This window comes from Calonectris borealis, chromosome 4 (assembly GCF_964195595.1).
Source record: "Calonectris borealis chromosome 4, bCalBor7.hap1.2, whole genome shotgun sequence".
In the NCBI taxonomy this organism is placed as follows: Eukaryota; Metazoa; Chordata; class Aves; order Procellariiformes; family Procellariidae; genus Calonectris; species Calonectris borealis.
Genome location: NC_134315.1, coordinates 58,176,329 through 58,188,334, shown reverse-complemented (window position 1 = coordinate 58,188,334; position 12,006 = coordinate 58,176,329). Strand labels below are relative to the sequence as shown.

The 12,006-nt window shown below is 38.4% G+C and overlaps 2 protein-coding genes across 25 annotated transcripts in view; one reads left to right on the top strand and one right to left on the bottom strand.

Moving 5' to 3' along the window:
• The first annotated feature begins 4,403 nt into the window (after window positions 1–4,403).
• Window positions 4,404–10,292, top strand: GIMD1 (GIMAP family P-loop NTPase domain containing 1). The gene is made up of 3 exons (XM_075149741.1): window positions 4,404–4,482; window positions 6,000–6,421; window positions 9,189–10,292. The coding sequence occupies exons 2-3, from the start codon at window positions 6,029–6,031 to the stop codon at window positions 9,459–9,461; spliced, it is 666 nt and encodes a 221-aa protein (XP_075005842.1). The 5' UTR covers window positions 4,404–4,482; window positions 6,000–6,028; the 3' UTR covers window positions 9,462–10,292.
• An 82-nt stretch (window positions 10,293–10,374) lies between these two features.
• AIMP1 (aminoacyl tRNA synthetase complex interacting multifunctional protein 1) overlaps window positions 10,375–12,006 on the bottom strand; it is a 40,390-nt gene continuing 38,758 nt past the window's right edge. For 13 of the 24 annotated variants that reach the window (XM_075149729.1, XM_075149735.1, XM_075149740.1 and 10 more), the window contains one exon: window positions 10,375–11,575. In XM_075149729.1, coding sequence (XP_075005830.1) covers window positions 11,409–11,575 — 167 coding nt within the window. In that variant the 3' untranslated portion in view covers window positions 10,375–11,408. Of the gene's footprint in view, window positions 11,576–11,706; window positions 11,788–12,006 lie in introns of all 24 variants that reach the window. The other 11 variants (XM_075149722.1, XM_075149724.1, XM_075149721.1 and 8 more) reach the window with 2 other exon arrangements.

Here is a 12,006-nt window from a genome sequence, read left to right as displayed (position 1 = left end):
ATACTAAGGAAAACATATCCTGGCAACATGGGTGAAAACAAGACAGTTTAAATATCTCTAAGTAACCTGCTCATGAGACAGTATAGCACAATATGGTACATTAAAAACATTCCTTGCATATTAAAAAAAAATTGATATGGTGCCATGGGGAAAATCATTAGTTAAATTGGAGAAGGTGGGGATTAGTAAGAGAATTAAGAAAATGGCAGCCCGTGACAGTAAGTGTGACACACCCTCTTTTACAATGCATCCCCCAGCATTTTGAAAAGCCATGTCACACCAAACCATACTAACAGGAAACAAGAAGAGACTGTGCTCCTATGGCTTGTTACAGTGCTCTGTTCTCAGTGCACCAAGAAGCAGAGTGCTTGGAAGAATATAATTCCTGCCAACTGAAGAGACATAATACTTCCACAGCAGAGACTTACCAGATCAGCATGTCAGAGATACTGATTGCTAATTTGAAGTTATCTATTATTTGCAGAGGATGAAGGAAAAGGCTATCTTGTGGATCTTGGTGATTCAGTGGGAGAATAGAGGAAAAAAAAGTCTGGCTGATGTTCTCACTGTGCTGATAGTTCTGCTCAATCTCCTTTTAACCACAAGGCAGGTCCTTGATCTGCCTTTCTGCCAGCAGTATTTGCCCTGAACCCATAATCTGCTGTAAGTAGTACAGTGGAAACCTGAGGAGCTGGTTCCACAATTGTACAGACATTGTCCGAAAGCTGGTGCAATTGCAGCATTAGTCTGCAGCTATATTCCACCCTCTTTCCCCTTGCCAATGTAGTAGCACATAACCTACACAGCCATCTATACTGCAAAGAGAAACATGATCTTGTAGATTGCTGATAATTGCTTATTTTTGTTCAAAAATACTACGGATACTAAGGATTGGATTAAGCAAAGGGAAAAAAAAAATCTGTTTTAAGGAAACATTAGCATATTTCATATATGTGTTCCTTTAGGATCAGCACAAAAGTTTTTGTTGTGAATGCAGTCCAAAAGGAGTAGAGCATCACTAGATCTGTCCTATCTCTCTCTCAGCAGTGACGTGCCTGGTGTTTCTTAGAAATTACACATCTAACAGAACTGAAGCCACACTGACTACATGGACTGCATACCTTCCTGGATTTCTCATGTTGTTTGGGAAGGCTAAGAGCCTGCCTCTGTGTGTGGCAATCCATAAAATGGCCTCACTGGGTTTTCTCTAAGTAAGAGAAATTCATCAAAGCACATCTTAAATTACTTATTATGGCATCATCTTGGCTAAAATGCGAGCCCACATCAGGAAAGAAGCTGTAAGGGATGGGAAGGCGTGGGAACTGAAAGATGACACATGGTAAGATATGCCATGTGCCTAAAGAGAAACTATGCTATTTCACTTTACAAGATCTAGCCTGCTTGGTATACCCTAACAAGCATCATGGAGAGCTTGTTTAGGGTGCGTGCAAACCAACAGGGATTACAATAGAACAGCAGCTGACACAGTAATGTGACTAAGATGCACTGCAACTCTAGTTAACTCTGCAGACATATACAAATCCAACAGTTACTTGCAAATGATTTTAGCCTTGGTTTTTCAAAGACAACTAAAGAAGCTGGATACCCAAATGCTGCTTATTTTCAGTTAGACTAGGGGCCTTACTTCCTTAGATTCTTGACAGTTCCTCACTGGACTTGCTTGGTATTTGTATAGGAGCAGTACAAGGCTTCCTTTATCAGTCCTGCCTGCCAATTTACAATAGGCTCAGTTTTGGTCTTCTCTTTGCCATTTCAAAAATAAAGTTATATAAACACAAAGAAAACAAAAAAAAAAGCTTAACCACTGGCAGTGAGCAATGCTAAAAAGCATCCAAAGCAATTTTGTTTTACTCTGTACTTGTTCTTTGCAAATTCATACTCTGACAGTAGATTTTAAGATCTCATATCCAAAGCCCCATAATAAATGTCACCAACTCAACTTAAGAGCTAGTGAAAACAAAGGTCTTGATTAGAAAAAGAATCATATAAGGGACAGCAAATAACACTTCCAGTTCCTTAACTGCTACCTTTCCATTATTGCTGTTCAAATTCATTAAGGTGCTGCGCTGTCTGCATTTTATATGTAAAGTAAAAAATGTTTCTTGTGACAAAGGAGAGACAAAAACGTTTTTTACATTTCTTATTTCAGGAGACACTTGAAGACTCCTGTAATTATTCTAATGCTTTAGCTCATTTCTGACCATTTTATTTCAGCATAGGACTCCAGAGCAAGGGGACCCCAGCCGACTTTTACAGTACCTGCGGAGCAGGCTGATGCTGCCACCTTGGGGAGGACTCTTTCCACGTACTTTGAGGACCCTAAGCAAGTGTCATATAAATCAGTGTGATTTTTCCCCTGTCATATCCTCCCAGGAAGACACTTCTTAAAATCCTCTGCCCCTGCTGTTGTAAGACCTTCCAAATGCATCCCAATTCGGACTGTATTACATTCATAGTAATACTGGAAAGACATGCCTCTTTTTGTGGGGAAGTTTGCTTAGCCAAGTTTTAGGTATCATTTAAGCAGTGCCTTATTTACACTACTCTTAATTTTATAGCCATCTTGCCAGCATAAAAGTCCTGTTCTACATCCAGGTGGGCAAGCTGTATTTTGCATACAACACTCCTCTGCTTCTGGGATTCTAATTTCTTGGTAGTCTAAATCGTCATCCATGCACAGCTTAAATTATCTCCTTGGCAGGCTACTGGCTCAGTTAGATGTGACTGCTAGGACATATACTGCCTCAGATGTCATGAGAGGCATTATTGTGCATAGGAACAGTCTGATGAAAAGTACAGAGCTAGACTGTGACAATTTAACCAAAGTCAAGACTTCTAGGAAAATTAAAGGAAGCATCTGGATCTTATCTTCACAATATCCATAGTTTTATGAGACTGACTGATCCTTTTGCTTTGCAACTGAGTCACCCCCTATCCAGCCTTTGAGTTTGTATCCACTAGCAAATGAAGGAACCTTGCTATACATTTTATATATAAATATGCCTTGAGAGACAAAGGCTGTGCACAGTATTGAGCCACAAGGCTTTTCACAGTGGAAACTATCAGTAGTTGCCTTGGTTACACATACAATACAGGAAAAGATTTAATATCTCAGTTCTCACCAGAATAGGCAGGCTCAAGGGCAGGGAGCTGTCTGAAAGCAACTATCTTGTGTATGTGCTCTTAAAAACAAACAGAAACAAAATTATTACACAGCCATCCACAGCCAAGTAACACAAACGATGGACTCATTCATGATGATTGATGTGAATTTACACGAGGAGGCTGTGAAGGCAGCATTAGCTCCTACCTTCTGCCAAAGCACTGGCTGTGCTTGTGGCACCACAGCAGGAGGCAACAGGCTTCTATAGGAACTGAAGTCTCACTCCACTGCTGGGGCAGGCAGCAACAGCCCTGGTACTGTAGTAAACCAATACTTACAGGCTACCACATAGAGCTACATTTTGGATGACAACGTCCCCAGCAGGACTGGGCTCTGGAAAGCACCTTCCTCTTTTCCTCCCACCACGGACAGTCTACGTATCAGATCCTTGTTCTCACTGTAATGACACATATCTTAATACCCTTGGGGTAAACACGTGCCTTCACCCACCTGGGATTTAGTCAGAGAGGTGGCTTATCTAAACCTTTCCTTGTGAACAGACAAGCAGGGCTCACTCCACTCTTTCGTTCTATTACTAGAACCTGGTCATTAAAGCACAAATTTGTATTTATTTTCCACTAAGTCACAGGAGTTCAAATCAGCTACTTTCCCACTTGTGGGAAATTGTCTAAAAAGCAAGTGATAGGTCCTTTCTGTCCAGAAAGGACAAACCTATCCCTGGTTTTAATGCTACTATAGCATGGCAAAGAATGATGCTTGCAAGAGAAATGTATCAAGCTATTGAGCCAGTAGCTAATGCACGACTGGCAGCGGTGCAAGCCTTCAGTTTTCTTCCTGATTCACAAATAATTTCTGTATTTTAATCCATTTTTTGATTTTTTTTAATCCATCTTTGTTAGGCAAACGGATTTACATTTGCATATGGTTTACATTGTGATATGAAAATACTGCAATTATTAATTCATTGCAACACTAAGCGAAAGTGCATATGCTCTTCACATGCATATATGAACACACATTCAAGAACATGCCACACAAAGTAATCCCAGTACCTCCATTATCACTCTCACATTTAACTGCTGGTAGAACTCAAGTAACTTTCAAAAATACCAACTTCACACAATCACTAAAGTGATTGCAAAAACTGTATCTGCAAAAATTCAACAGGATATGAGGATCTGTAAGTAATAGATTAACCAGATTAATATGTACGTAACAGTCTCAGCATGGTACGTTGCTGCTGTTAGTTTCAAAGTTCACATATGAACTTCTTTTTACACTGCACACGTGGTTTATGAACGAAGTCTGAATGAAAGAGGAATTTAAGGGAAAATGAGGTAAGTGACATAATACAAAATTAATCTAAGTGTAGGCTGCTTACAGGAAAAAATAGAACAAATCCTTGATCATGATTTAGAAAAGGAATGGACAAATGCATGTCCACCGTGTCATATTACTATGCTACAGGAAAAAAAAGTTCATCATTGAAAAATCCACAAAAACCTCTCTGTGAATTCAGTAAGGAAGATCATTGTGTACAGTATTCAATGTTGCCTGGAACAAAATAAGTATGTTAATAGCTCTTGAATGTTTGGCTTTGTACTGAAGTTATTTCAAAAGATTGATTTGGGCATGGATTTAATGAGAGGGAAAAAGCTTGAACAGCACATGCAAGAATCTAAATAAATTAGTCACAGGAAATCCCATTCTAAAATTATCCACGATCTCTCTATGAGTACCTAAAGATAGTATCTTAACAAAAAAGAAAAAAAAAAAATATCTTTCTGAAGTTCAGGTGACACTGACAACTTAAAATCAACTACTTATTTGCCAATATGGTTTTCCATCTGAAACACCTCTGAATTTATTTAATCAGCCAGTATTCCTGTTAGATGATTAACCTGTACCAAAAACCCTTCAGATACTGGATTACAGAAAAGTACAAAGAGAATGAGAGGGCTTATTTATGAACAATTATAGTAACTGGAAATGATACTCACCCATCTCCCCTCTCCATCCACCAGTCTATGCTTTTCTTTTCCACTAACTGTGCCATAAGTCTAAAAATTTGTACAGTATACATTTCCAAAGTCTCAATTTCATATGGGGTTAGAACCTGCAGCATTGGCTATTTCAGCTCTTCTTTTTTTCATGAAGACATATTCCTTATATTTATCTGTATCAGAAAGCCCTTTCGGATTACTGTCTATTTCAACTTTAGTGGTAGCTGATGAAAGACATATTCTAAGCTGCTCACTGCTGTGAAAAAGTGCTTCTTTAAAAGCTACTTCTCCCTGACTATCCATTTTTTTTTCCTAAAAACAAGTAAAGATTTACTTCCTGAAACATGGTCACTTAACAACAGCAGCACCTATTTGTAACCATTCTCTTCTTCCTCCCGTAGTTTTCCTCCTTTTCATAACCTACTCTCCCTGCATGCCAATGCTGTTTTCCACAGTTGTTTCCCAACTCCTCCCTTCCCTCCCTTCTCTGTTGCCTCCCCTTCGCTTTATCTGCTTTACTTGTTCCTAAAACTCTTCTCACATCTGATTCTTTCCCAGCTCTTCAGTTTCTGCCAGTGTAGGAGCACAGCCTGTTAGGTTGCTCTTGTACCTGTGACACCTTCCATGCGGCCTTGCTATTTCTAAGCAACAGACTGGGAAGGACAGCAAAGATCAATCCTTGGATCAGAGAGAGGTATATGTGCTCTACTGAATGTCTATCTACACCACACACTCCTTAACAACATTTCAGGCAGGGAAGGACACTCAAAAGACATTGAATTTTGCAATTTTTGCTGGATTATTTTTTTAAAGTCATCTGAAACTACTCATGTTATTTGTTCTTCACTTAGTGACAGGTTTGTGGATAAAACCATAGAGAATGGCAGACAGAAATGAGATGACCATCAACCTTGTTGTCCTTGGAAGAACTCAGACTGGCAAAAGCGCTGCTGGGAACAGCCTGTTGGGCAGCTCAGACTTTGTGAGTCATCAGTCCCCAAGCTCTGTGACTACATGCTGCAGCCTTGGACGCAGCTGCCGCATCTCGGGGATTATACGAAGAAATGGCTGTGAGCTAGCTCTCCGTGTTCGAGTACTTGACACTCCAAGCTACCCTCACAGTGGTCTGAGCAAAGAGCAGGTGAGAGACACAGTGAGTTCAGCCCTGGCTCAGCACTTCGGGGAGGAAGGCCTGCATCTAGCTCTCTTGGTCCTGAGGGCTGACTTGCCTCTGTGTCCGGATGAAAGCGATCATGCAATTCAGTTCATCCAGGTAACAAATAAATAAGTAAATAGAAGTCTCTGCCCTAATGGCAACTCTTTTGCCTTCAGGTGACAATAGCTATGGAAGAGTTGACTGCAAAAGTGAACTAGATAAGTGTAGCTGAAAACTGGAACACTTCCCAGTCCAGCAGCTGAAACACGGCATTCAGAACTCCAACACCATACCCATAGCTACACTTACCACACTAAACCTGAGAACAGAGAGGCAAGAACTGCTCTTTTGTACATGGACTCGGCACAAAGGAATTTAGGAACCAAATTTACCTATCAAAGTAAGATTTTCTCTCAGAAATTAATGCTTTATCATGACAGATCTACCTTGTTAAAGAGAAATGCTACTTAAAGCAAGCAAAAGTCTGGTTACCTCACTCTCCTGCAGTCTGTATAGGACCAAAGCAGAGAGCGACAGGTCCAAAATCACGCAGAAAATCTGACTGACCTGGGACAAGGATGCTTAGCTCTGTCCTGCACTGTCACTACTGCTGTATCTGTTCAAGAGAAAATACTAGAAAGTTACCATAAATTTACTCTGGCTAAGGAAAATTTCCAGCATAACTGACTTGAAGCAAGTATTTTAAACCTCCTGGGGGAAAAAATGGGTTTTTTTGCAAGTAGGTAAGGTATGTAGGGAGAGACACTGAAAAGGAATGGCTTTCTTTTCAGTCGGAAATTTCTCACTACCATGCATACGTATCGGGGGCGGGGGGGGGGGGGGGGGGGGGGGTGGCAAACAGATATTGCTCAGTTTATCTATCTGATCAGATGAACCAGGATTGTCTGATTTACGAAGAAACAAAGGGTTTCAGTTATTGCCAAACTCTGCACATTACACTTTGCATCTGTCTTACACTAATGAACTTTCTAAAAATCCTTAGGACTGGAAGGGACTTCCTGGTCCATCAACTCTTATTACCTGCTGTAACTGATATTACTTAAATATATAATACGTATGTAGATAAAAATATACCAATATATAGATAGAAAAACAGCTTTCAAAATGTGTTTGATTTGCTCTCTTCTTCTTTCTGGTTACTCTCTATTGGTAGGTTACTCCTCACTTTTTCGGTAGTTTGAGAGTTGGTTCTAATTTCAACACACTCTTACTCATTGTCAGTTTACATATATTTGTTTTCAGTGTTACCCTTTTTCCTTATGCAGTTCTCCGTCTCTCCATACTTCATGGTATTTAAGAGAAAGCACTATTTACTCAAAATATTTTTACTCTAAGCCAACGAAAAAGTCATCATGCTTCTAGTTTGAGATGGTTTGGGATCAAGTCCATGTGGGCTTTAAAAGCGTAAGAGATGCCACCATGCCTTTTCCTTTTAAATGGAGCTTTAAAACCCCTTCTGGAAAGGAAATAAAGCATGTTTAAAAATAATGAGAAAGCAACACTTACTTCTGTTTCATGATTACAACTGGCTCTCAGCTTATATAATGGTTGGCTTTTTAGTTATTTTCCCCTTAAAAGACCAGATGCTGTGATTTCATCAGCCACAAACAAATGGGGCAGGACAGCTGCGTGGGTGCTGGGAATATGAACAGTAATGGTTACATTTCAGTAAGTCATTCCAAGAAGACATTAGTGTGAAGATTACCTTTAGCAATCGGGAGTTTTTACAATAATCCTCTGCAAATCAGGGATGGCATATCAATGAAAATGGCATATCAGTAGAAGACTACTGGCATTTAAATCTCTCTGGATTTTTTTATTTCAGTAACACAGCCTAATGAATGGAGAGTGGCAGATACTGATTTCAGAACTAACACGAGCATTGCCTTTGAGTCCTCAGCAAATCAAGGCACTATGCTCTCTCTCCAAAACTGATAACCCAACACTTCCTTAGACAGCTTATGCCAAAATTTTGTACAGGTTTAAATTTTTTTCATCCCCAGTGTCTAAAACAAATTAATCGCTATCTTGGGTGTAGAAAGATATCCTTTAAAGCAGTTTTATACACCTTGATATTTAGGTTACAGAGTTAAGATCATCGCAAAGTGGACTTTATTACCAACATAGGCTTCTTGTCACACACCGAGTTAGCATGATTGCACTAAAGGTGTAATTTCACTTACATCTGTAAATGAAAGCCCAATCTCTTACTCATATTAAAATTTTCTGTACTCATTGACAAAAAAGCAGCTTGTTTTCTCCATTTCCCTCCATCAGATGAACCACAGCAGTTAAAGACAAACTCTGGCCCATCACTTAGGTTGATGCATTTGATTTGTGTTTTTGCTGAATTGCTGAGAATAGTTCAGTTTTATGGGATACAGCTGGAATTGCAATTGGTGTCGCATAGAAATTAATCATTTTTTTTTTTCAACACGAGGTGATTTGGTGATTTTTTAAAAAAAAATTTCAGAGAGTGTAAAAAGTGTAGAAATACGGATAGGTAGAAACTACTGATGAAAACTACTTGCATTTTACATTTTTTTTTCTAATGTGTGACATAGCTAAACAACCATTTTTCCTTATTTACATAGACTTTTTTAACTGAAGAAATTCTACTAACATCTGTAGTAAGAGAACAGAGAACTGCTCTGTACTGCACGACCACTATTTCCACTGAAAGTGGATGTCAATGTCTTGGAAGGTGAAAACCCCCAGAAATTTCAGCAACTCAGATAGCCTGAACTGGATTACTGCCAGGAAAAGAACATATAACTGGTCTGTTAATGCATAAGTATATGAGGTAGGAGTGGGGAAAAGAAACAAGAAAAGATAACTATTTAAGATTTGTTTTTCATTACAGGAACTTCTGGGTCCCACATGGAAGGATTTCACTGCAGTTCTACTTACTCATGCAGACAAGACAGAAGAGGCTGGATTCAGTGAGGAAGCATACTTGCACAGGGCCTCAAGTACCCTGTTGTCGCTTTTGAGCTCAGTACAGCATAAATACATTTTCCTAGACAACCAGAAGAGCATAATTAAAGAGGAAAGAGCCATTGTCTTAAGAAAGCTCTTGAATTTTATAAGACAAAATAATTATCAAGTGCTTCTACTTAAACACAGCAAGGAATAAAATTAGCTTTCAGGTGCTCATTTGTCTATTTTCAATGGTAGATAACGTTTAATAGAAACAAAAAAGTAGAAGCCATCAACTGGAAAATTCCACATCCATACCAAATACCTTTGAGCACGCAACTGGAAATATCTCGTTAGATTACCAAACTTCTTGCCTTTCATAGAGTACTCACACTAATGCATCCAGAATCCTAGCTTCAACCACAAAATCAGAACAAGCTACTGCTCTAAATCATGCTCTTAATATGTATGTAGTCACAAATGAGATTTTTACGCTACACCTGATTGTATATTGCAGTTCATACAGAAAACAGATCTGGAAGGAAAAAAAAAAGAAGTAAGAAATGCACATGAGTTCAGACTGTAAGGGAGCCTCTTTGCCCAATTCTTCAAGCTTTCAGAAGTTCCTCTGAATTCCAAAGTTTGTAAAGAGCTTTCCAGTACTACAAGCTAAGATTTATCTACTGTAAAAGTATTTCCTTACCTTGATTCAGGATTAGTTAAATTGAGATTTTGAACTTCAAGAATTTTGTTTAGTAAGACATTATTGGATATGTAGTTTACAAGGCAGATAAAATAGCTCCCATGTGCTTAACGCTATTCTACACATTTAAAAGAACTAATTACTATTATTTATTCCCAGATGCACAAAAAATTAACACAGTTTATAGGCACATACAAAACTCATTCAAAAAAGAAATCTGTTCATCTCTTTTGCGCCCGTTCCTTTTAATTTTATATCATTGTCATTTTGTTTTCTCTCCCAGTTCACTGGATGAAGTTCAAAGCCTGCAAAATTCAGTGGCTAAGTTTTTTATTTCAGTAGTTAAAAAAGCGCTTACTGTTTCAGTGGTTAGACAGTAACAAGTTAATTAAATATTATATGCCAAAATATCTGATGTATCTTTAAATAGTTTCTTAAAAGGTTTATTGTAAATTGATCTAAAATAGTTATTTTCAAATTATTAAAGGACAGGAATTAAAAGAAATAATTTGAAGCTATTACCATAGCAACCATAACTACTTGTACTACATTATTATGGAATAATTCTAACTGTAAAAACTGAAGAAGCTATTTCTGTTAAATCCAAAGCGTCTTTTGTATAAAATATCATTGCATAAAAATACATTAAAACAAAAAATCAATTCATTTTATACCTGTTTGGGCACTGGAAACGGCTATTTTTTTGGTAGTATTTGACTAGCACTGGCAATCTATTTGCTATTCATTCTTTCTTAGTACTATCTATCATTTGGAAGAAAATAGCTAGATGGACTCTAGCAAAGTGACAGCTTGATCTTATTGACATTATAACAGCTTAACTGTGGGACATGAAAGTATGTCCATTCGTGTATCTTAGAGCATAAAGGGTACAGTTTAATCTTCCCATTACACTTCTCTGCAGACTACTGAGACAACACAGCCAAGAACAAAGTTGCAGAGGCTTATAATGTATATGAAAACTGCTTGAAAGAAGAGGAGAAAAACTATTAAAAGGTGACTAGAAGAATGAAGACAATTGTGGTCTTCACTGACCAACTGCTAGTCCTGCATCTCTTGAAGAGCCGTTAGCAAACAAGGAACGTGGCAGAAATTTTTCCTTACTGAGATGCTCTTGCTCTACAGATCCTCTAAACCTTTTAACTGTCCAGAAAATATGCTTGCCTGCGTGTAGTTCTACCGTGAACAAGCCTTGGCAGTTAAGTCTTGAGCACCGAGTGGTTAATGACTGTTGACAACACTTAACCTCAAGGACAGTAAGCATGGTGAATGAGTGAACTGTGAAAATGTTGGAGGCATAACACATTCTGTACCTCTGGAAGAGGAGTCAAACAAAAAAGGTATTAGCCATGCATTTCAGAGGGGTAATATACTCTTTTTTTTTTATTGTGCTTGCATTACTTTCCATTTCAACATCTGAAAAAGCTTCTAATAACCATTTATTTATTTAATTCCGCTGTTTGCCATGGTCTCTGCCCTGCAGACTCCTTTCCCTTTCACTTCAAACGGAACTCCTTTGTACGTAGCCACACACTGGTCATTGGTATGAAGATCAGGTTGGATTTGCTCCCAAATCTTCTTCTTGGGATTAAGTTCCTTCTCAGGATCTCCTGTTTCAAAACAAAGAACAAGCTAATAGCAAACAACACAGAAGGCAAAGCAAGAGCTCTATGTATGTACACATCTATGACAGCCCACATAACATCACTGCACAAGCTTTTACGAGGAAAAAAAATATTACCTGCGAGTCTCAAAACGAAAACTTTTATCGGAACTAGGGATTGTCTAGGAAATGTTCCAGAGCCTCTCTCAAAATGCTGATCTTTCAGGGGGAAAAAGGTTGTAAGTAAGAGACCACAAATACTGTCAAAAGAATGAAATCAAACCATTGCTACTTGTTGGTTTACAAAATTTACTAGAGACCAAAAGGATTCCTAAGAATTAAGTAGATGTGGACCATAGAAACACACTACTTACCACTGATCACACAGGTTTGTCAGCATCTTAAGTTTAGGAATTAATGAATTTTTATAAGCAATTA